At 45.1% G+C, this 26,687-nt stretch overlaps 1 protein-coding gene across 1 annotated transcript in view; it reads right to left on the bottom strand.

Annotated features, from left to right (window-relative positions):
- The window catches only part of LOC118392701 (neurexin-1-like), a 1,157,590-nt gene that overhangs the window by 10,387 nt on the left and 1,120,516 nt on the right, over window positions 1-26,687 (bottom strand). The window contains exons 21-22 of the mRNA XM_052460740.1: window positions 20,199-20,527; window positions 11,245-11,323 (exon numbers count right to left, since the gene is read on the bottom strand). Coding sequence (XP_052316700.1) covers window positions 11,245-11,323; window positions 20,199-20,527 — 408 coding nt within the window. The remainder of the gene's footprint in view (window positions 1-11,244; window positions 11,324-20,198; window positions 20,528-26,687) is intronic.

Raw genomic sequence — 26,687 nt, 5'->3', positions numbered from 1 at the left:
CGTATGAAATATCAACCTATTTACCTGTTTGATCCTGGGCTGAGTCAACGTATGAAATATCAACCTATTTACCTGTTTGATCCTGGGCTGAGTCAACGTATGAAATATCAACCTATTTACCTGTTTGATCCTGGGCTGAGTCAACGTATGAAATATCAACCTATTTACCTGTTTGATCCTGGGAAGAGTCAATGTATGAAACATCAACCTATTTACCTCTGTTTGATCCTGGGCTGAGTCAACGTATGAAATATCAACCTATTTACCTGTTTGATCCTGGGCTGAGTCAACGTATGAAATATCAACCTATTTACCTGTTTGATCCTGGGCTGAGTCAACGTATGAAATATCAACCTATTTACCTGTTTGATCCTGGGCTGAGTCAACGTATGAAATATCAACCTATTTACCTGTTTGATCCTGGGCTGAGTCAACGTATGAAATATCAACCTATTTACCTGTTTGATCCTGGGATGAGTCAACGTATGAAACATCAACCTATTTACCTGTTTGATCCTGGGATGAGTCAACGTATGAAACATCAACCTATTTACCTGTTTGATCCTGGGCTGAGTCAACATATGAAATATCAACCTATTTACCTGTTTGATCCTGGGCTGAGTCAACGTATGAAATATCAACCTATTTACCTGTTTGATCCTGGGCTGATGAGTCAACGTATGAAATATCAACCTATTTACCTGTTTGATCCTGGGATGAGTCAATGTATGAAACATCAACCTATTTACCTGTTTGATCCTGGGATGAGTCAACGTATGAAATATCAACCTATTTACCTGTTTGATCCTGGGATGAGTCAACGTATGAAATATCAACCTATTTACCTCTGTTTGATCCTGGGATGAGAGTATGAAACATCAACCTATTTACCTGTTTGATCCTGGGATGAGTCAAATGAAACATCAACCTATTTACCTGTTTGATCCTGGGATGAGTCAACGTATGAAATATCAACCTATTTAACTCTGTTTGATCCTGGGATGAGTCAACGTTTGAAACATCAACCTATTTACCTGTTTGATCCTGGGATGAGTCAACGTATGAAATATCAACCTATTTCCCTCTGTTTGATCCTGGGATGAGTCAACGTATGAAATATCAACCTAGTTTCTTCTGTTTGATCCTGGGCTGAGTCAACGTATGAAATATCAACCTATTTCCCTCTGTTTGATCCTGGGATGAGTCAACGTATGAAATATCAACCTATTTCCCTCTGTTTGATCCTGGGATGAGTCAACGTTTGAAACATCAACCTATTTACCTGTTTGATCCTGGGATGAGTCAACGTATGAAATATCAACCTATTTCCCTCTGTTTGATCCTGGGATGAGTCAACGTATGAAATATCAACCTAGTTTACCTGTTTGATCCTGGGATGAGTCAACGTATGAAATATCAACCTATTTCCTCTGTTTGATCCTGGGATGAGTCAACATATGAAATATCAACCTATTTCCTCTGTTTGATCCTGGGATGAGTCAACGTATGAAATATCAACCTAGTTTCCTCTGTTTGATCCTGGGATGAGTCAACGTATGAAATATCAACCTATTTCCCTCTGTTTGATCCTGGGATGAGTCAACGTATGAAATATCAACCTATTTCCCTCTGTTTGATCCTGGGATGAGTCAACGTATGAAATATCAACCTATTTCCCTCTGTTTGATCCTGGGATGAGTCAACGTATGAAACATCAACCTATTTACCTGTTTGATCCTGGGATGAGTCAACGTATGAAACATCAACCTATTTACCTGTTTGATCCTGGGATGAGTCAACGTATGAAATATCAACCTATTTAACTCTGTTTGATCCTGGGCTGAGTCAACGTATGAAATATCAACCTATTTACCTGTTTGATCCTGGGCTGAGTCAACGTATGAAATATCAACCTATTTACCTGTTTGATCCTGGGCTGAGTCAACGTATGAAATATCAACCTATTTAACTCTGTTTGATCCCGGGCTGAGTCAACGTATGAAATATCAACCTATTTACCTGTTTGATCCTGGGCTGAGTCAACGTATGAAATATCAACCTATTTAGCCCCTGTTTGATCCTGGGCTGAGTCAACGTATGAAATATCAACCTATTTACCTGTTTGATCCTGGGATGAGTCAACGTATGAAATATCAACCTATTTAACTCTGTTTGATCCTGGGATGAGTCAACGTATGAAACATCAACCCATTTACCTGTTTGATCCTGGGATGAGTCAACGTATGAAATATCAACCTATTTACCTGTTTGATCCTGGGATGAGTCAACGTATGAAATATCAACCTATTTACCTGTTTGATCCTGGGATGAGTCAACGTATGAAATATCAACCTATTTAACTCTGTTTGATCCTGGGATGAGTCAACGTATGAAATATCAACCTATTTACCTCTGTTTGATCCTGGGATGAGTCAACGTATGAAATATCAACCTATTTAACTCTGTTTGATCCTGGGATGAGTCAACGTATGAAACATCAACCTATTTAACTCTGTTTGATCCCGGGATGAGTCAACGTATGAAATATCAACCTATTTTCCTCTGTTTGATCCTGGGATGAGTCAACGTATGAAATATCAACCTATTTACCTGTTTGATCCTGGGATGAGTCCAACGTATGAAATATCAACCTATTTACCTGTTTGATCCTGGGATGAGTCAACGTATGAAACATCAACCCATTTACCTGTTTGATCCTGGGATGAGTCAACGTATGAAATATCAACCTATTTACCTGTTTGATCCTGGGATGAGTCAACGTATGAAATATCAACCTATTTAACTCTGTTTGATCCTGGGATGAGTCAACGTATGAAATATCAACCTATTTACCTGTTTGATCCTGGGATGAGTCAACGTATGAAATATCAACCTATTTACCTGTTTGATCCTGGGATGAGTCAACGTATGAAATATCAACCTATTTAACTCTGTTTGATCCTGGGATGAGTCAACGTATGAAATATCAACCTATTTACCTGTTTGATCCTGGGCTGAGTCAACGTATGAAATATCAACCTATTTTCCTCTGTTTGATCCTGGGCTGAGTCAACGTATGAAATATCAACCTATTTACCTGTTTGATCCTGGGATGAGTCAACGTATGAAATATCAACCTATTTACCTGTTTGATCCTGGGATGAGTCAACGTATGAAATATCAACCTATTTACCTCTGTTTGATCCTGGGATGAGTCAACGTATGAAATATCAACCTATTTACCTGTTTGATCCTGGGATGAGTCCAACGTATGAAATATCAACCTATTTACCTGTTTGATCCTGGGATGAGTCAACGTATGAAACATCAACCCATTTACCTGTTTGATCCTGGGATGAGTCAACGTATGAAATATCAACCTATTTACCTGTTTGATCCTGGGCTGAGTCAACGTATGAAATATCAACCTATTTTCCTCTGTTTGATCCTGGGATGAGTCAACGTATGAAACATCAACCTATTTACCTCTGTTTGATCCTGGGATGAGTCAACGTATGAAACATCAACCTATTTACCTCTGTTTGATCCTGGGATGAGCCAACGTATGAAATATCAACCTATTTACCTGTTTGATCCTGGGCTGAGTCAACGTATGAAATATCAACCTATTTACCTGTTTGATCCTGGGATGAGTCAACGTATGAAATATCAACCTATTTCCCTCTGTTTGATCCTGGGATGAGTCAATGTATGAAACATCAACCTATTTACCTGTTTGATCCTGGGATGAGTCAACGTATGAAATATCAACCTATTTAACTCTGTTTGATCCTGGGATGAGTCAACGTTTGAAACATCAACCTATTTACCTGTTTGATCCTGGGATGAGTCAACGTATGAAATATCAACCTATTTCCCTCTGTTTGATCCTGGGATGAGTCAACGTATGAAATATCAACCTAGTTTCCTCTGTTTGATCCTGGGATGAGTCAACGTATGAAATATCAACCTATTTCCCTCTGTTTGATCCTGGGATGAGTCAACGTATGAAATATCAACCTATTTCCCTCTGTTTGATCCTGGGATGAGTCAACGTTTGAAACATCAACCTATTTCCCTCTGTTTGATCCTGGGATGAGTCAATGTATGAAACATCAACCTATTTACCTGTTTGATCCTGGGATGAGTCAACGTATGAAACATCAACCTATTTACCTGTTTGATCCTGGGATGAGTCAACGTATGAAACATCAACCTATTTACCTGTTTGATCCTGGGATGAGTCAACGTATGAAATATCAACCTATTTAACTCTGTTTGATCCTGGGATGAGTCAACGTTTGAAACATCAACCTATTTACCTGTTTGATCCTGGGATGAGTCAACGTATGAAATATCAACCTATTTCCCTCTGTTTGATCCTGGGATGAGTCAACGTATGAAATATCAACCTAGTTTCCTCTGTTTGATCCTGGGATGAGTCAACGTATGAAATATCAACCTATTTCCCTCTGTTTGATCCTGGGATGAGTCAACGTATGAAATATCAACCTATTTCCCTCTGTTTGATCCTGGGATGAGTCAACGTTTGAAACATCAACCTATTTACCTGTTTGATCCTGGGATGAGTCAACGTATGAAATATCAACCTATTTCCCTCTGTTTGATCCTGGGATGAGTCAACGTATGAAATATCAACCTAGTTTCCTCTGTTTGATCCTGGGATGAGTCAACGTATGAAATATCAACCTATTTCCCTCTGTTTGATCCTGGGATGAGTCAACATATGAAATATCAACCTATTTCCCTCTGTTTGATCCTGGGATGAGTCAACGTATGAAATATCAACCTATTTCCCTCTGTTTGATCCTGGGATGAGTCAACGTATGAAATATCAACCTATTTCCCTCTGTTTGATCCTGGGATGAGTCAACGTATGAAATATCAACCTATTTCCCTCTGTTTGATCCTGGGATGAGTCAACGTATGAAACATCAACCTATTTACCTGTTTGATCCTGGGATGAGTCAACGTATGAAACATCAACCTATTTACCTGTTTGATCCTGGGATGAGTCAACGTATGAAATATCAACCTATTTAACTCTGTTTGATCCTGGGCTGAGTCAACGTATGAAATATCAACCTATTTACCTGTTTGATCCTGGGATGAGTCAACGTATGAAACATCAACCTATTTACCTGTTTGATCCTGGGCTGAGTCAACGTATGAAATATCAACCTATTTAACTCTGTTTGATCCTGGGATGAGTCAACGTATGAAATATCAACCTATTTACCTGTTTGATCCTGGGCTGAGTCAACGTATGAAATATCAACCTATTTACCTGTTTGATCCTGGGCTGAGTCAACGTATGAAATATCAACCTATTTACCTGTTTGATCCTGGGATGAGTCAACGTATGAAATATCAACCTATTTAACTCTGTTTGATCCTGGGATGAGTCAACGTATGAAACATCAACCTATTTAACTCTGTTTGATCCTGGGATGAGTCAATGTATGAAATATCAACCTATTTAACTCTGTTTGATCCTGGGATGAGTCAACGTATGAAACATCAACCTATTTACCTGTTTGATCCTGGGATGAGTCAACGTATGAAATATCAACCTATTTACCTGTTTGATCCTGGGATGAGTCAACGTATGAAATATCAACCTATTTACCTGTTTGATCCTGGGATGAGTCAACGTATGAAACATCAACCTATTTACCTGTTTGATCCTGGGATGAGTCAACGTATGAAACATCAACCTATTTACCTGTTTGATCCTGGGATGAGTCAACGTATGAAACATCAACCTATTTAACTCTGTTTGATCCTGGGATGAGTCAACGTATGAAACATCAACCTATTTAACTCTGTTTGATCCTGGGATGAGTCAATGTATGAAATATCAACCTATTTAACTCTGTTTGATCCTGGGATGAGTCAACGTATGAAACATCAACCTATTTACCTGTTTGATCCTGGGATGAGTCAACGTATGAAATATCAACCTATTTACCTGTTTGATCCTGGGCTGAGTCAACGTATGAAATATCAACCTATTTACCTGTTTGATCCTGGGATGAGTCAACGTATGAAACATCAACCTATTTACCTGTTTGATCCTGGGATGAGTCAACGTATGAAACATCAACCTATTTAACTCTGTTTGATCCTGGGCTGAGTCAACGTATGAAACATCAACCTATTTACCTGTTTGATCCTGGGCTGAGTCAACATATGAAATATCAACCTATTTACCTGTTTGATCCTGGGCTGAGTCAACGTATGAAATATCAACCTATTTAACTCTGTTTGATCCTGGGATGAGTCAACGTATGAAATATCAACCTATTTACCTGTTTGATCCTGGGCTGAGTCAATATGAAATATCAACCTATTTACCTGTTTGATCCTGGGCTGAGTCAACGTATGAAATATCAACCTATTTACCTGTTTGATCCTGGGATGAGTCAACGTATGAAATATCAACCTATTTAACTCTGTTTGATCCTGGGATGAGTCAACGTATGAAATATCAACCTATTTACCTGTTTGATCCTGGGATGAGTCAACGTATGAAATATCAACCTATTTACCTGTTTGATCCTGGGATGAGTCAACGTATGAAATATCAACCTATTTAACTCTGTTTGATCCTGGGATGAGTCAACGTATGAAATATCAACCTATTTAACTCTGTTTGATCCTGGGATGAGTCAACGTATGAAATATCAACCTATTTACCTGTTTGATCCTGGGATGAGTCAACGTATGAAACATCAACCTATTTAACTCTGTTTGATCCTGGGATGAGTCAACGTATGAAATATCAACCTATTTAACTCTGTTTGATCCTGGGATGAGTCAACGTATGAAATATCAACCTATTTAACTCTGTTTGATCCTGGGATGAGTCAACGTATGAAATATCAACCTATTTACCTGTTTGATCCTGGGATGAGTCAACGTATGAAACATCAACCTATTTACCTCTGTTTGATCCTGGGATGAGTCAACGTATGAAATATCAACCTATTTACCTGTTTGATCCTGGGATGAGTCAACGTATGAAATATCAACCTATTTAACTCTGTTTGATCCTGGGATGAGTCAACGTATGAAATATCAACCTATTTACCTGTTTGATCCTGGGATGAGTCAACGTATGAAATATCAACCTATTTACCTGTTTGATCCTGGGATGAGTCAACGTATGAAATATCAACCTATTTACCTGTTTGATCCTGGGATGAGTCAACGTATGAAATATCAACCTATTTAACTCTGTTTGATCCTGGGATGAGTCAACGTATGAAATATCAACCTATTTACCTCTGTTTGATCCTGGGATGAGTCAACGTATGAAACATCAACCTATTTTCCTCTTTATTATTTACTTTTATTTAACTTGGCAAGTCAGTTAAGAACAAATTCTTATTTTCAATGACGGCCTAGGAACAGTGGGTTAACTGCCTGTTCAGGGGCAGAACGACAGTACCTTGTCAGCTCGGGGGTTCGCAACCTTCCGGTTACTAGTCCAACGCTCTAACCACTAGGCTACCCTGCCGCCCCTTTGATTTTTCTATCTCCCTCTTCTCTCCATCTTGTCTTCTTTGTCCCCTCTCGCTCTCTCTCCATCACTGTCAGTCTTCTCACTTCTTACTAATATTTACTGAAATATTTTTGTATTTAATCCCACAATCTCATTAAGGACGGAGGGAGTAAGAAAAAGTGACACTAATTTGCCAAACAACATTTGTTTACACCTTTTCACAGTTTTATGTGATTTTGGGACATTAATTCATTTAGGTTTTGATATGACTGCATTGTTTTCGTTCCTTTGGAGAGTTGAGTTGAAGCTAGTTGATATTCTGCCTCAGTGACCATATTGGATTTGATGTACCTCATAAGACTGACAATATACTATGTATTGATGCACAGAAAATGCCTCAAATATAGTCTATTGACACATGGAAATATATATGTAGTATCAACCAGCATAAGTGTGTACATTCCTCTGAAAATCTGAATTCAGACACTGTATAATACATGTGCAAGAAGAAATGAAATATTTGATTATAATTAATGAGGTAACTTTTCAATGATCTCTTTTGTCTTGCCCATTCACCCTATGAATGGCAAATATACACAATCCATGTCTCAATTGTCTTGAGGCTTAAAACTCCTTCTTTAACCTGTCTCCTCCCCATCATCTACACTGACTGGTGGATTTAACAGGAGACATCAATAAGAGATCATAGCTTTCAACTGGATTCACCTGGTCAGTCTATGTGTACACTCAATATATATCAACATCACCATACAGATACCCACTGTTCTCAATGGATCAGTTTGATCAAAGTTATTTCTGCCCCATCATTTGTTCTTTAAAGCTGCAGTATATAACATTTTGGGAACCTGACCAAATTCACATAGAAATGTGTGTTATAGATCTGCCATTCTCATTGAAAGCAAGTCTAAGAAGCGGTATGTCTGTTCTATGTGCAGTATTTCTATGCTATGTGCTATGTGCTTTATAAGTTTTATTTTACTTTCGGTTTTGTACACCAGCTTCAAACAGATGGAAATACAATATTTTTGGTTATGGAAAACATATTTCACATCTGCTTAGATGATACAATGATTATCTACACTATACTTGCTTGCTTAGTCACATAAACTGAAATTAGGTATACTATTCAAATTTTTGCAACCGGGAAATTGCGCCGCAATTTCTGCATAGTGCACCTTTAAAGGGAACTGAACCTTCCATCTCGCTGACGTGGAGCTCTGTGACAGCACTGTCACCTGCCCTCTCATGAGACATTACTGTAGTGTACATGTGTGGGAGAGAGAGAGAGAGAGAGAGAGAGAGAGGGAGAGTAAAAGGGAGAGGTAGAAAGAGGTAGAGGTAGCGAGAGATAGAGGTAGGGAGAGGTAGAGAGAGAGGTAGAGAGAGAAGTAGAGAGACAGAGGGAGAGAGCGAGAGAGAGAGAGGGGTAGATAGATTGTTAGCAGGCTAAAGGGCGGCAGGTAGCCTAGTGGTTAGAGCATTGGGCCAGTAACCGAAAGGTTGCTAGATTGAATCTGTCAATCTGCCCCTGAACAAGGCAGTTAACCCACTGTTCGTAGGCTGTCATTGTAAATAAGAATTTGTTCTTAACTGATTTGCCTAGTAAAATAAAGAGAGAAGACTGGAACTATCTGTATCTCTTTGTGTGACTATGTGCGTGAGTCCTCCAAAGCTGATGCTGTGGTGTAGATAGCAGGGCTTTGTTAAAGGGAGCCCTGCTATGTATTCTTCCTATTCTGTCTGGGGCTCATTAAAAGTGAACGAAACCAAATCCAGGCTCGGTTGGATGATGTAATTACTGCAAGTCTAACGAGGCCAAATATTAATTAGCCCGGTGGGAGAGGCAGGCAGGGCAGATAGAAAACTCAGACGTTACGCAGGGAGGGATACAACATCTCTTTCTCTCTTTCTCTGTCGCTCCCTCTCTCGTCGGAGAGCAAGGAGACGTGACGCACATCTCAACGCCAATCACTCCTCCAAGATGTGGCTTTCCACCCCTCTCTCTCGCTCTCTCTCACTGTCTTTCTGTGGCCGCTTCATTCTTTCATGATCGGTCTCACTCTCTCCCTCTCTGTCGCCTGTTCCCCTTATTTAACTTTGTATGTGTGTTTTGATATATATATATGTGTGTGTTTTGATATATATATATATATATATATATATGTGTGTGTGTGTGTGTGTGTGTGTGTGTGTGTGTGTGTGTGTGTGTGTGTGTGTTTCTTTCCCTTTGGACTCCACTGAAAAGCCTTCAGAGAGTTACAATGCCCCTCCAGCCGGTTCATATGAGAGGTAGATCTCCCCAGTCATGGGCTCATATGAGAGGTAGATCTCCCCAGTCATTGGCTCATTTGAGAGGTACATCTCCCCAGTCATTGGCACACATCAGATAATGCTAGGTCTCTCACAGGGGTTTTGATTTCAAGGAGGGATTCAGGCTGTTGCCACCCCCCTCTACCACGACTGTGATATGTGGTTGTCTCACCTAGCTATCTTAAGATGCAGTCACTGTAAGTCGCTCTGGATAAGAGCATCTGCTAAATGACTAAAATGGAAAGGTTTACAGAACATAATGTGTGTGTGGAGGATAAATGTGTGTGTGTGTGATGTTCTGTCTCTCAGGGAAGGCCAGACTGAGTAGAAACTTTCCCCGACAATAGTGTGAGAGACAGCCTAGTGTCTATCAGGAGCTGTGTGGTACCGCTCTGTCTTCTGGACAGCTACTGAAAAACTATCGTTTCTCATTCTGATAACACCTCTATTTCGGCTTCCACCACCTACAGTTAAACCACGCAGAGAATTGATCTAGTGTGGAATATTTCGGCTTAGCGTAGATCAGTGTTACCTAGTAAGCACAGTGATTCCCATAATCTCCACCCACCTAATTAAGGTGTAATACGATTTTCATGTGGTTTTTAACAACACCTTAACATCGATTTAATAAAAATTGTCAAACGTAATGTAATCTTTGCTGAGTTCGATTCCACATCAAATGAAAACAAGATAAAAAAAAATGGAACATGAACTAAATATTTCATAAAGGTTATTTCTAGACCTCCTAGGTTGCTGTAGGGAAAGCATTTGATTTGAGTCTTCACTGGAGAACACAAACATGCCCAGTGGAACCTAGCTCTGGCAGTCTTAGCATTATGATGCATGTAAGAGTTCTTGGCAGTTCCCAGGCAACCGGCCAGCGCACAGGCAGCCAGCCAGTGTCCTGAAATCACGGTAAAATCTATCAACATCCTGCCCTTTTCACACCCCCGTCCATCCCATGACAGAAGTTCGTTTGACCTTTCTGTTCACGTCGACATTGCTCAGCTCCGAGTCCACTCAGCCGCCACTGTGAGGCGGACGGTCGAGAGGAGTTCAATGTTGAACCTGTCCGGCCCCAATTCGATCGGAGAGACTGATTGGTGCAGCTCGTCTAACACCTGCAGCTACCCAATTAGGAAGCTAGGTTACTTTGCAGATGGCTCGGGTGACTTTGGAGCTGTCACTGCACCACTTTGAGAGCTTAGCCAATGAGAAACCAGGGTGGGTGCACATCTGGCCAATCAGAGCTGCATATGAGAGGTCATGGGGTCACAGTAGTAGAAAAAAGTGGGTTAGGGGAGCTAGCTGTTTCTGTTCTTGTGGGTCTCTGCTGGGCTGATGGACCCCCTGTAGTGGACACAGAACCCCCAGAGTGGACTCACCATTTCCAGGCTCACACTCCTCCAAGTCCTCGTCATCGCTGGGACACTCAGCAGACGCTACCAATATGTCATCCGTGTTCTGTAACAGAGAGGGAGGGAGAGAAAGAGAGAGAGGGGAGGGAGAGGGTGTGAGAGGGGGTTCTATTTCTGGGGAAAACAGGAGTTTTCTCCTGTCAATGGGACCTGACTAGGATCAACTCTGGTTGCAGGATGTAACTAGAGCCCAAAGTTTACACATCTCCATTTTGAGTTCACCACACTCCATATAATACAACCCAGTGATAATACATTGTTGACGTCCATTAAGCCCAGAGCCACAGCACACTACATTATCACAGTGGAAGTTAGGTTAATAGCGGCCATAATAAAAAGCCCATTCAGAACTCTGTGCTCTCACACCCCTGTACTGCCTGGCAGAATACCTTATCTATTCTCCTCAACCCCCAGGCTCAAGTTAATATTCAAGACAAGCTCAAGCCTGAAGGAATACAGGGGGGAGGGATGAGGGCTCTTTATCATGAGCAGCACAATTGATTTGAGCACAGTGATTTGTTCACTGTGTCTGTACACAGAGTTCTCCTTTATGTATCCATAGCCAGGATGGATTTACTTATTCATCAAATGTGTGTGTGTGTGTGTGTGTGTGTGTGTGTCCACCTGGACTTAATGAGCCCATGGTAAAATCTGCACCAGACACACTCTTCCATTTCATTTACCATCTCCTAAATGGGCAGCGCTCCCTTTGATAACAAATATCTAATGATGTTGTAGCCTAGAATGGATTTCTAACGTTGTGCTTTCAAAGTATTGGTCTTTAAATGTATATTTGATGAGTATTTTCTCTGTCTGGATATAGAACGTGGTTAATGAGAGGGGGAAACAGCTGATGAATACAGATAGGAAGGATCAGGTGGTGTTTGAACCCTTGTTACGTTACATTTTAGGAATGCAGCTTGTTTAATGAGAGGGGGAAACAGCAGATGAATACAGATATGAAGGATCAGGTGGTGTTTGAACCCTTGTTACGTTACATTTTAGGAATGCAGCTTGTTTAATGAGAGGGGGAAACAGCAGATGAATACAGATAGGAAGGATCAGGTGGTGTTTGAACCCTTGTTACGTTACATTTTAGGAATGCAGCTTGTTTAATGAGAGGGGGAAACAGCAGATGAATACAGATATGAAGGATCAGGTGGTGTTTGAACCCTTGTTACGTTATATTTTAGGAATGCAGCTTGTTTAATGAGAGGGGGAAACAGCAGATGAATACAGATATGAAGGATCAGGTGGTGTTTGAACCCTTGTTACGTTACATTTTAGGAATGCAGCCTGAAAAAAACCTATTCATATCTGAAAATATCGGCACTACAATAGAATTGGTATTTATTTATTTAGGATAGTCCACTCGGTAACACTTGCCACTGTTTTCGAGTCTAGCACATTATTCCGGGCACTGAAGACGTGGATGTCGATTAAGGCAGCCCCCCGCACTTCCACTGTCCCTTATTAGACGCTGTATGTATGTTATCAAGGAGTTGTCTCAATGCCTCCCCCTGGAGTTAGGAATGCAGACATTCACTTCCTTCATCTGGACACCTGGACGACCTGCGCAAGCTGCACTGTTGACGACTTGCTGCAATACTTTTCATTCATCCAGATCAGTGTTAACCAAATCTCTTCACGGGCCAGTTCCATTTATTTAGTCTATTCCAGTACCAGCACACCTCATTAATTAGGGCTCCCGAGGGTGCAGCGGTCTAAGGCACTGCATCTTGGTGCTCGAGGCGTCACTACAGACCCTGGTTTGATTCCAGGCTGTATCACAACCGGCCATGATTTGGAGTCCCATAAGGTGTTGCACAATTGGCCCCAGTGTCGTCCGGGTTAGGTTTTGACCAGCGTAGGCCGTCATTGTCAATAAGAATTTGTTCTTAACTGACTTGCCTAGTTAAATAAAGGTTAAATAAAATAAACAAATGAATTCAACTAGTAACTAATCACCAAGCTTTTGATGAGTTGAATCAGGATTTCTACATGTAGTACTGGAATATACATGTACCATGGTAGTGTAATGGCTGGTGGTACTCAGTGTAGGGTAAAGTTGCTCCTAGACGCTGATCTGGGGTCAGTTGAGCATTTCCACCTATAATGGTTAGGGTTAAGATTGGGGGAGGGGAATATGATCCTAGATTTCTACCAAGGGGAAACTTCAGGAGAAGAGATGACTCCCCCCATTCTGTACCATGTAGTCTGCTATCAGTGCAAATCAAAACCAGCAAAAGTGACGGTATTATTTAAAACATCAAATAATTATTTGTCATGAAGAAATCTGGGTCAGTTCCCCTGTGTCCCGTCCCCCTATCCCGTTTCGATGGTGTTGACGTAGCATCACGTCGAGCAGAAGGGGGGCTCCTGGCTCGTTAAAGCAGCCCTGCGACATTAGCTTGCGCCCCCAGTTGAGGCTGTACAGTACTTATAGAGCAATTACCAGGTTTGGTCTAGCGCAAAACACATGACAACCTCCATAAGCTGGCCTATTAACTGCACAGACGACAATGTGTGTGTGTGTGTGTCTGTGTGTTGGGGACGCAATGCTAGCTAACTGATAAATGCATGGGTCATGTGAACAGGGTTGAGAGGAGCGCCCCATCAGATTGCTGGCACAGGAAATGGAACTAAGAAGATCAACAGGATCTGACGGGCAGACATCTTAGCTGTTGAATGTAGCGTATGATCTCTGCACTTCTTCAGCTGTAAAGCGATGGGCCATTTCAGCCATAGTTGTAATGTTTGATATGTGATTTGGGGGTGACATGTTGGCTTTTCCTTTGTCTTTGTCATCGTTGTTTTTCCACTCCCCCAAAACTGAAATACTCATGTTCTGTCTCTTCCTGTCCTCTCTTCCCCATACCACCATCCCTCTCTCTGTCTCCTCTATCTCCATCTATCTATTTGTTTGCCTCCGTCTGCTACACTCAACCTCCCCTCTGTCCCTTCATCTCTGTCTTTGTCTCATCTCTCTCCTTGTCCACCAGCGGGAGAGCAAGGCGAGCTCGCCGGGCCGTGAAAACGACACATCAGCTATTAGTGTAGCAAAAGGAAGATATACCAGGAAAAGCAGGGTATTGACAGAGCCATCCGTTAGAGTGGTGAAAGCTGGGTTAGACCAACAAAGCATCCGTAAGAATGCACACGGCTGAATTCCACCCATTTGTTTTGGGACAATGGACTAATGAAATAAATACCAAAAGATCGTTTTTGGGTGGACTTTTCCATTAAGGCTTAGATCATAGAATTTGTAATTAATTATGGTACTTGGTTGAGTAACTTGTTCGTAATGGGCGTTGCTTTCGTAATAAAATGTTATTTAGGGTTATCTTATGTAGGTACAATGCAATATAGCAAAGCCATTAACATTTTTGAGAAATGCGGGAAAAGGACTTATTAGCTCTCAAAACACACTGAAGGTAGGATCTGAGGGTGTGTTATGACTTTGTGCCGTGCATAAACGTCAAGCCATAAACATTATGCTCACTAACGATAGAAAACAACACCAGATATTTGCAGGAGCTGACTGTGCCTCTGAGTACCAGGATGCATACAGACATGAATCATTGATCTCATGTTTACTAGGCTCTGAGAGTAGCTAAACAGCACACCAGCATGTCTCCTGCATAACCATAGCAAAGAGGTCTTCAGATATAACATAGGGTGTCATTTAGGACACACCCTATCTCCTATATAGTGCACTACTATTGACCAAGGCCCATAGAGAATAAGCTACCATTTGGGAGGCACACATAGTGTGTAATATGGCTCTACAGAGGTCCCTAAACTCCATTCCTAACAGTAGTGCCAGTTGCGTCATACTGTACATCATTGACTTTGGAAGGACCGACTATCTGCATTGATAACTGTGCAGAACCCCAACCATTGAATTATACATTACTTTGGAAGGATGGCGAAGCTAGCAGCATTGATCTTTATACTGTCTACAATGTGTGATCTCCTCTCTCCTCACAACCGATAGATAGAGTACATGATGTAGAGATAATGAAGCGACTGCTTTGATAACACAATGTAGAGATAATGAAGTGACTGCTTTGATAACACCATGTGGAGATAATGAAGTGACTGCTTTGATAACACCATGTGGAGATAATGAAGCGACTGCTTTGATAACACAATGTAGAGATAATGAAGTGACTGCTTTGATAACACCATGTGGAGATAATGAAGCGACTGCTTTGATAACACCATGTGGAGATAATGAAGCGACTGCTTTGATAACACCATGTGGAGATAATGAAGCAACTGCTTTGATAACACCATGTAGAGATAATGAAGCGACTGCTTTGCTAACAGCATATAAAGATAATAAAGTGACTGCTTTAATAACACCATGTAGAGATAATTAAGCGACTGCTTTGCTAACAGCATATAAAGATAATAAAGTGACTGCTTTGATAACACCATGTAGAGATAATCAAGCGACTGCTTTCCCAACAGCATATAAAGATAATTAAGTGACTGCTTTGCTAACACCATATAAAGATAATTAAGTGCATTTCCCTCCATTTATTGAATTTAGTCAAGCTGAAGTCAAAGGATTGTGGCTCTGGCTATGTAGTGCGATCAGGGATGGACAATGATGGTGCAATAGCTCACATTGAATTAGATGGGACTTGATTGGTGTTTGCAGTGTGTTAACCAGCGATATGAGACGCACACCCCTCTCTAGTCTACCCCTACACACCCTCTCATCCCCCTGGCACGCTCAATCTCTCAAGCAGCCTATCTCTCTCTCTCTCGTTTCTCTTCTCTCCGAGAAGCTTTTAGTTCCACACAGTAATTAGCACTGTGTTATCAGCTCAGGAGAGAGAAAGAGAGAGAGAGAGAGAGCGAGAGAAGGGAGAAAGAAAGAGGGAGAGTTAGGGATTTGGTATGAGAGCAGTGTTCTTCGGCAGAGAACGCTTAATCATGGTAGACTGGCATGCTGAGAGCTTTGTGTGATTGAGCTTAGGTAAGCTTGAGGACAACAGGGTTGGGTAAATTACCATTACTCCCAACCCTGGAGGACAAGGAGGGTGGTAATGAACAACATGTTGGAGACAAACCCAATGTTAATTGGTACTTTTTCATATTTGCAATGCAACACCGCGCAAGTTTGTTGAAATGTTAGGAACAGCCCCAGCTTGCGTAAGAACTGTGCCTTACCTAATCCACCCGTACATAATTGGGTATTCTGTAACGCTTGAAACATGGAACAAAGTAAACAAACGGATAGGACTGGGAGGCATGGCGACTACATGGGGACTGGGTGGCATGGCGACTACATGGGGACTGGGTGGCATGGCGACTACATGGGGACTGGGAGGCATGCCGACTACACGGGGACTGGGAGGCATGGCGACTACATGGGGACTGGGAGGCATGGCGACTACATGGGGATTGGGTGGCATGGCGACTACATGGGGACTGGGTGGCATGGCGACTACATGGGGACTGGGAGGCATGGCGACTACATGGGGACTGGGAGGCATGGCGACTACATGGGGACTGGGTGGCATGGCGACTACATGGGGACTGGGTGGCATGCCGACTACATGGGGACTGGGAGGCATGGCGACTACATGGGGACTGGGAGGCATGGCGACTACATGGGGACTGGGTGGCATGGCGACTACATGGGGACTGGGAGGCATGGCGACTACATGGGGACTGGGAGGCATGGTGACTACATGGGGACTGGGTGGCATGGTGACTACATGGGGACTGGGAGGCATGCCGACTACATGGGGACTGGGAGGCATGGTTACTACATGGGGACTGGGTGGCATGGTGACTACATGGGGACTGGGAGGCATGGCGACTACATGGGGACTGGGTGGCATGGTGACTACATGGGGACTGGGAGGCATGGCGACTACATGGGGACTGGGAGGCATGGCGACTACATGGGGACAGGTGGCATGGCGACTACATGGGGACTGGGAGGCATGGCGACTACATGGGGACTGGGTGGCATGGCGACTACATGGGGACTGGGTGGCATGGCGACTACATGGGGACTGGGAGGCATGGCGACTACATGGGGACAGGTGGCATGGCGACTACATGGGGACTGGGAGGCATGGCGACTACATGGGGACTGGGAGGCATGGCGACTACATGGGGACAGGTGGCATGGCGACTACATGGGGACTGGGAGGCATGCCGACTACATGGGGACTGGGTGGCATGGTGACTACATGGGGACTGGGAGGCATGGCGACTACATGGGGACTGGGTGGCATGGCGACTACATGGGGACTGGGTGGCATGGCGACTACATGGGGACTGGGAGGCATGGCGACTACATGGGGACTGGGTGGCATGGTGACTACATGGGGACTGGGTGGCATGGCGACTACATGGGGACTGGGAGGCATGGCGACTACATGGGGACTGGGTGGCATGGCGACTACATGGGGACTGGGAGGCATGGCGACTACATGGGGACTGGGTGGCATGGTGACTACATGGGGACTGGGTGGCATGGCGACTACATGGGGACTGGGAGGCATGGCGACTACATGGGGACTGGGTGGCATGGTGACTACATGGGGACTGGGTGGCATGGCGACTACATGGGGACTGGGTGGCATGGCGACTACATGGGGACTGGGTGGCATGGCGACTATATGGGGACTGGGAGGCATGGCGACTACATGGGGACTGGGTGGCATGGCGACTACATGGGGACTGGGTGGCATGGCGACTACATGGGGACTGGGTGGCATGGCGACTACATGGGGATTGGGTGGCATGGCGACTATATGGGGACTGGGAGGCATGGCGACTACATGGGGACTGGGTGGCATGGTGACTACATGGGGACTGGGAGGCATGGCGACTACATGGGGACTGGGTGGCATGGCGACTACATGGGGACTGGGTGGCATGGCGACTACATGGGGATTGGGTGGCATGGCGACTATATGGGGACTGGGAGGCATGGCGACTACATGGGGACTGGGTGGCATGGCGACTATATGGGGACTGGGAGGCATGGCGACTACATGGGGACTGGGAGGCATGGCGACTACATGGGGACTGGGAGGCATGGCGACTACACGGGGACTGGGTGGCATGGCGACTACATGGGGACTGGGAGGCATGGCGACTACACGGGGACTGGGTGGCATGGCGACTACATGGGGACTGGGAGGCATGGCGACAACATGGGGACTGGGTGGCATGGCGACTACATGGGGACTGGGTGGCATGGCGACTACATGGGGACTGGGTGGCATGGCGACTACATGGGGACTGGGTGGCATGGCGACTAAATGGGGACTGGGAGGCATGGCGACTACATGGGGACTGGGTGGCATGGCGACTACATGGGGACTGGGTGGCATGGCGACTACATGGGGATTGGGTGGCATGGCGACTATATGGGGACTGGGAGGCATGGCGACTACATGGGGACTGGGTGGCATGGCGACTACATGGGGACTGGGTGGCATGGCGACTACACGGGGACTGGGTGGCATGGCGACTACATGGGGATTGGGTGGCATGGCGACTATATGGGGACTGGGAGGCATGGCGACTACATGGGGACTGGGTGGCATGGCGACTACATGGGGACTGGGTGGCATGGCGACTACATGGGGACTGGGTGGCATGGCGACTACATGGGGACTGGGTGGCATGGCGACTACATGGGGACTGGGTGGCATGTCGACTATATGGGGACTGGGAGGCATGGCGACTACATGGGGACTGGGAGGCATGGCGACTACATGGGGACTGGGAGGCATGGCGACTACACGGGGACTGGGTGGCATGGCGACTACATGGGGACTGGGAGGCATGGCGACTACACGGGGACTGGGTGGCATGGCGACTACATGGGGACTGGGAGGCATGGCGACTACATGGGGACTGGGTGGCATGGCGACTACATGGGGACTGGGAGGCATGGCGACTACATGGGGACTGGGTGGCATGGCGACTACATGGGGACTGGGTGTGACTGTATGTCTACTGTAGGTGGTGCATTAGTTCTGTCCCCTATTCTTCCCTAGCTTCCACTGAGGAGTGAGGGATCCAGTCCTGCAAAATCATAGCCTTCAGACAGACAGACAGACAGACAGACAGACAGACAGACAGACAGACAGACAGACAGACAGACACAGAACAAAAACATGTTTGGAGGGTATGCCACAAGTGTCTGGCTACGTGTGATTGGTAGGTCTGGATGGGTATGATTGGTAGGTCTTGATGGGTGTGATTGGTAGGTCTGGATGGGTGTGATTGGTAATTCTGGATGGGTGTGATTGGAAGGTTTGGATGGGTGTGATTGGTAGGTCTGGATGGGTGTGATTGGTAGGTCTGGATGGGTATGATTGGTAGGTCTGGATGGGTGTGATTGGTAGGTCTGGATAGGTGAGATTGGTAGGTCTGGATAGGTGTGATTGGTAGGTCTGGATGGGTGTGATTGATAGGTCTGGATGGGTGTGATTGGTAGGTCTGGATGGGTTTGATTCATATTGCCCCTAACAATGTGTTTAGGCTTCGATCAGTGATATTGCTTTGGAAGGACTCAAGACTCTAGACTGTGAAATTTATATGGAGTTCATTTGAAGTTCAAGTGTGATTTTGTAGAGAAGGATAAACTTCATGAAACATTCATGACCCCTATTATCTCATACCACTTACTAAGCCATCTACCACTGTAGTTAGAAAGTTGTCCTTATGGGCACAGCTCTAGGATCAGATTATCCTTCCCAAACCCCATCATCTCAAAGGAAAAACTCAAAACTGCTTTTTGATTACTTTCTTCTTTCTTTTCTACTCAGCCCAGGCCAGACTATAGTCTACATCCAGCCTACTCTACTCTACCCTACCCTAACCCAACCTACTGGGGTGGCCATCCTAACCCACCCTAGTCCCCATCCACTAACCTGTGTGACACTGTCTCTCATGGTGGGGGAGCGCTGCTTGCGGGTGGTGGTGGTAGCCATCGTGGTGGTTGTCTCCATGATGGTGGTGGACATGTCGGCCAGCGGCGTGGTGTTAGTGGTGTCTGTGGTGAGCACCGAGGGCACGTCGCCCACCAGCCGCAGGTTGCCCTGGGCCTGCACGTTGGGGTCGCCTTCGGCCGCCAGCTTGAGCACCTGCAGCCCGTTGTAGTAGAGGCCCGAGATCTGGCCCTGGAAGTGACGGGCCTTGTCGCCGCCACCACCACCGATCTTGATGAACGCCTGGCTGTTGAAGATGGTCAACTGTCGACCTGGTGGAGGGAGAGCAGAGAAAGGGGGGAGAGAGAGAGAGGGAAGAGAAAAGTGGTAGATAAAAAGGGGTAGAGAGGTGGGCAGAGAAACAAAAAGAGACAGACAGAAGAGAAAGAACAAAGCAGAAAAAGGAAAGGAAAGCGACGAGGAAGACACCATCAGTCTCTGTCTCTCCGTATGCTGACCAATTCCCCACACTCACACATACAGACACAGAGTAATGAAACAACGGGGGACAGTATCCATCACATGAGGGGGATTTCCCCTGGTAACACGTTAGGGAGATTGGAACCTTGCCTGAGCCGTTCTGCTGCAGGTGGCGGCCATTGCGGCTCGACTCTGGCACACGCAGGCCGCTCAGTTTCATAGCAGAGCCTGAAGAATGTGGAAACTGGCAGAGTAATAGATTGCAGGCTGTAGTAGTGGTATGACCCTGAGGCAGGGGGCTGGGTGGAGATGCATCTCATTCCCCACAGAGGTGGAATACATTGCAGGCGGTGCTAGCCAGTGTCATTGACCCCACCTCACCTGAGACACACAAATTATGAAGTGCCTCTGAGAAAAAAAATAAAAAACATCCCATCCCAGAGAACGGAGACGGACGAGCCGTTTAAGCCAAAATAAACCCCTTTGATGGAAATGGTTTTCATGTTTAATTCAACGGCGCTCTCCCTTCTCGCCCTCCAGTCATTACTATGCATCTGGATTGGACGGATGAGGGTTCGTCCCATTTGCATGATCCAATACTAATGTGTTACCAGGGGGGGTGATCTGAGGAGGTGGACTTGTTTTCATTTATTCTCCTCTTTTTCTTTGTTGATGTCAGTTCTTTTTTATTTCCCCTCTGCTTCCCTCACACTCATTTTCTCAGTGGATGGGGTGTCATACTGGGCCAATCAGGTTGCATATCAGAAGTGATGACACTTGACCTCATTCATGGGCTTCCCGGGGGTTGTGGAGAGTGGAGGGAGGGGTGAGAGAGGATTACTGTCGGATATTTATTTGTAGGAAGTGGGTTAAAATGTAACTTGATGAGGTAATTACGGCAGAGAGAGAAAAGAGAAGAGGAGAAACCAAGAGAGGCCTGTCTTAATGGATTAATCAATCCCTGTTGAGAGAGAGAGAGAGAGAGAGGGGAAGGAGTGTGCATGCGTGTCTAATCGGTGCACAATATGTATAGTAATAATTGACATTAGGAAGATAAGATTATTTTGACATTTCTACATTATAAACTCCTAGAGGACAGACTTCAAGCCTTTAGAGGACAGAAATCCAAAATAGCTTCCATTCCATTTCAATTAGCATTACTTTTTATTATCCTAATGGGGTAACATTATTGTGTGTGTGTGTGTGTGTGTGTGTGTGTGTGTGTGTGTGTGTGTGTGTGTGTGTGTGTGTGTGTGTGTGTGTGTGTGTGTGTGTGTGTGTGTGTCAGCAATAAAGCCTCCAGAGATACAGTCCATTACACATGTCATGCCATCATTAGATGTGATGACTAGGTCCTCCATGCCTGCCATACAGTATGTTGACAGAACATAGCTCCCTCTCACTCTATTATCTCTGTAAATATACAGTTTAACATGTTCTGTTGGGAAATGAGGGGGAGGGGAGAAGGAGGGGGAGGGGAGAAGGAGGGGAAGGGGAGAAGGAGGGGGAATGGAGAAGAAGGGTGAGGGAGAGAAGGAGAGGGAAGGGAAAATGAGGGGCAGAAGGAGAATGAGGGGAGGGGATAAGGAGGGGAGAAGGAGAGGGAGAGGAGAAGGAGATTACATTGAGGATGGACAATAGGAAATCACATGCATGTAGTAGGTGCACACACACACACACACACACACACACACACACACACACACACACACACACACACACACACACACACACACACACACACACACACACACACACACACACACACACACACACACACACACACACACACACACACACACACACACACACACACAAGTTTTACCATGGTCAGGTCATGTGGTCAGGAAATACTGCTGTCTCAAATGAGTTCAGCTATCAACTAGCTGAAATCTGGAATCTCCAGTAGCTATGAGGAAGCTAGGGAATACAGTACCCTGCTGAGTCTTAGCCAGTAAGAAGGAAATGCGTAGGCTGAGAAAAGTAAACTAAAACAATATTTGAAAACAGTATTCAACACCTTTTTTTTTTTTTTTACCTTTATTTAACTAGGCAAGTCAGTTAAGAACAAATTCTTATTTTCAATGACTGCCTAGGAACAGTGGGTTAACTGCCTGTTCAGGGGCAGAACGACAGATTTGTACCTTGTCAGCTCAGGGATTCAAACTTGCAACCTTTCAGTTACTAGTCCAACGCTCTAACCACTAGGCTACCCTGCCGCCCCTGAGAGGTCCTTGGGGGATCCTTGAAGATGTTTTATTTTCTCCTCTACACCAGTCAGAGGAATAGATGCCCTCAGGAAGAAAGTGGAGGGAATCAGTGTTTATTTGTGAGACTGTCCGATGGAAAGGAGACTTTAACAGGGGCTGATGAAGTTATTGTTTCAGGGCCTGCCGGGTTAAATTGAAACTGACGTGTCACTTCAGAGCCAATTTGGCCTGGGAGGGTTTAGAGGAAGGGAGAGGAGAGATGAGAGAGGTGAAGGTCTTGGCACAACTGGCAATCAGACTGCTTAATATGACACAACCAGGTGTGTGCGTGTGTGCATGACCGCTCGCATAATAACATGCGTGAGCTGTCTGAGACGTGTCATCAAGGTGACCTTTACCTGTACGTGTGATAGGTAGCCATTTGGAACAGAAGGTTTTTTCCTCTGCGTGGGTGTGTGTGTGTGAGTGTGTGTGTGAGTGTGTGTGTGATCTAACGGTGGACAGGGCTGGGCTGCATTAATGAGAGTTCATTGTACCAATTTGAGTGTTGGATCAGGTGTCAGCTCCCTGGTCTCTTCTCTCTCTGGGCCCTTATGATGATGGGCACATAATGGCCCTAGGGCCCGGGGCCCAGGCTCTAAAGGCTGGGAAGGGAGGTGACAGCCACTAGCTGGTCCTCATTAAAGCAGACATTCAGGACGATACACACTACTGCCTAAATAACTTCAGCCCTGCTGATTCTAGAGTGATGGACGTCCTTCAGCCCTGCTGACTCTAGAGTGATGGACGTCCTTCAGCCCTGCTGATTCTAGAGTGATGGACGTCCTTCAGCCCTGCTGATTCTAGAGTGATGGACGTCCTTCAGCCCTGCTGATTCTAGAGTGATGGACGTCCTTCAGCCCTGCTGATTCTAGAGTGATGGACGTCCTTCAGCCCTGCTGATTCTAGAGTGATGGACGTCCTTCAGCCCTGCTGACTCTCGAGTGATGGACGTCCTTCAGCCCTGCTGATTCTAGAGTGATGGACGTCCTTCAGCCCTGCTGACTCTAGAGTGATGGACGTCCTTCAGCCCTGCTGATTCTAGAGTGATGGACGTCCTTCAGCCCTGCTGATTCTAGAGTGATGGACGTCCTTCAGCCCTGCTGATTCTAGAGTGATGGACGTCCTTCAGCCCTGCTGATTCTAGAGTGATGGACGTCCTTCAGCCCTGCTGATTCTAGAGTGATGGACGTCCTTCAGCCCTGCTGATTCTAGAGTGATGGACGTCCTTCAGCCCTGCTGACTCTAGAGTGATGGACGTCCTTCAGCCCTGCTGATTCTAGAGTGATGGACGTCCTTCAGCCCTGCTGATTCTAGAGTGATGGACGTCCTTCAGCCCTGCTGATTCTAGAGTGATGGACGTCCTTCAGCCCTGCTGATTCTAGAGTGATGGACGTCCTTCAGCCCTGCTGATTCTAGAGTGATGGACGTCCTTCAGCCCTGCTGATTCTAGAGTGATGGACGTCCTTCAGCCCTGCCGACTCTAGAGTGATGGACGTCCTTCAGCCCTGCTGATTCTAGAGTGATGGACGTCCTTCAGCCCTGCCGACTCTAGAGTGATGGACGTCCTTCAGCCCTGCTGATTCTAGAGTGATGGACGTCCCTCTGCACTGAAGGAACTCAAGTCACTTAGGTGCTTGCCTGATATTTATTTGTCTCTCTCCCTGCATCTCCTTTTCTCTCACACACTTAACATGTAGCTCTTCTCTGTCCCCAGCTTCCTCTTCCTCTATCATTAGAACATGGCTGTAGCTCTTCTCTGTCCCCAGCTTCCTCTTCCTCTATCATTAGGACATGGCTGTAGCTCTTCTCTGTCCCCAGCTTCCTCTTCCTCTATCATTAGAACATGGCTGTAGCTCTTCTCTGTCCCCAGCTTCCTCTTCCTCTATCATTAGAACATGGCTGTAGCTCTTCTCTGTCCCCAGCTTCCTCTTCCTCTATCATTAGGACATGGCTGTAGCTCTTCTCTGTCCCCAGCTTCCTCTTCCTCTATCATTAGAACATGGCTGTAGCTCTTCTCTGTCCCCAGCTTCCTCTTCCTCTATCATTAGGACATGGCTGTAGCTCTTCTCTGTCCCCAGCTTCCTCTTCCTCTATCATTAGGACATGGCTGTATTGTGTTTGTCCTCTGCTGAATCCACATGGATGTTCTGTGTTCTAATCCATGAGGGGGGACATCCAGTCTATTTGACTAACACTAGTTAGCTAGCGCTGGGGGTAAGAATAGCACTAGGGACCAGGGAAACCATGTAGACAGAGAACATGAGAGAAAGAGTGATATAAAGGAAGTGATTTACAGGAGAATAAGAGGGGAGGATGAGAAATGCTGTAGAGAGAGTGAAGCGTCGTAAGACTCCGGCCTCATCACAACCTTCTCTAAGGCCTCACACTTTATCACTCATTACTGGTGCAACCAGGAAAATAGTACCAGTCCCTTGGTTGCTCTGAGACAAGAGAGGATCAGGGAAGCAATAAATGCTCCTCGCTCCATAAATGGGGCATCTGGGTAAAGGGGAAGGAGGCGTGGAGGCAATCACTTGCGACAACGGCGAATCACACGAGAGCTTAGTGGCTGATAGCTTAGCAGGGCGGCTAGGAGGTAAGAGAGGTATTCCCGCTTCGATTTCCTCACTGAGGGGATGTGGTAACAATCCCTTAGCCCAATGCTATGACCCCCTTGTGTAGCTGTGAAGGAGGGGTGTGCTATTTCTTTGTGTGAGGAAATGTCGAGACGGGTTGAATTGTTCTAGGTGTCGTTCTAGGTGTCATAATCTCCCAATTGTTAACATATGGAAATGAAAAATTGATTGACTCTGCAGTTGTACCCGTTGGCGGTTGTTGTGAAATTAGTGGTTATATGGAACATCGGAATGATTAAATAAAACATTGAATACTATTCATATTATGAGATTACACATTTCCGTAAGTGATTTCTTCGGGGGGGGGGGAAGCCTGGGCACACTAAGATAATCAATTAATAAGATATAATGTTGATCTTGGTGCCAAATAGTGTTCCTTTGTGTATGTTATGTGTATATTGTTGTGTTTTAATATGACTAAATAACGTAGTTGATCTGACATTTTAGCTTCTGTTTTTTTTTTACGATCAAATAAACAAAACCCCCAAAAAAATAATCTACGAGGGAGAAAGAGAGCCAGACTGATGGTGAAAGAAAGATCTGTGGTTTTACAGTCATTCTTACTATCTTTATGATTTCTCTTTTAATTTCCATCGAAAATGAATGGATACGGACAGTGCTATAAGACACCCAGAGAGACTATAGCCTGTACGAGTTAACCACACGAGTTAACCATACGAGTTAACCACACGAGTTAACCACACGAGTTAACCACACGAGTTAACCATACGAGTTAACCACACGAGTTAACCATACGAGTTAACCACACGAGTTAACCACACGAGTTAACCTGTAGACATAGAAGAAAGATTGGGGAATTGGGACATGGGAAAGGACAGGAGAAGGGAGGGAGACAAACGAGGACTAAAGGAAGATAACAGGCTGAGGATGGTATGTCATAGAGTCAGGGGAGGGAGGGACGAAAACATGACAGGCCTGATAAAGGAGAGGAGTGAGAAAGGGTACGAAAAGAGTGTTAACCAGGGATTATGGAAAGGGAAAAAAAGGTTGAGAGAGAGAGAGAGTGAGAGAATGAAAAATATATAAAGGGAGGGAAAGGAGGAAGGAGTTTGTAAAACAAAGGGAGAGAGAGTGATGGAGAGAAGAACACTGAGAGAGAAGAT

Source organism: Oncorhynchus keta, chromosome 13 (genome assembly GCF_023373465.1).
Source record: "Oncorhynchus keta strain PuntledgeMale-10-30-2019 chromosome 13, Oket_V2, whole genome shotgun sequence".
In the NCBI taxonomy this organism is placed as follows: Eukaryota; Metazoa; Chordata; class Actinopteri; order Salmoniformes; family Salmonidae; genus Oncorhynchus; species Oncorhynchus keta.
Note: the sequence above shows the minus strand (reverse complement) of the source record. Positions and strands in the feature narration are given on the sequence as shown.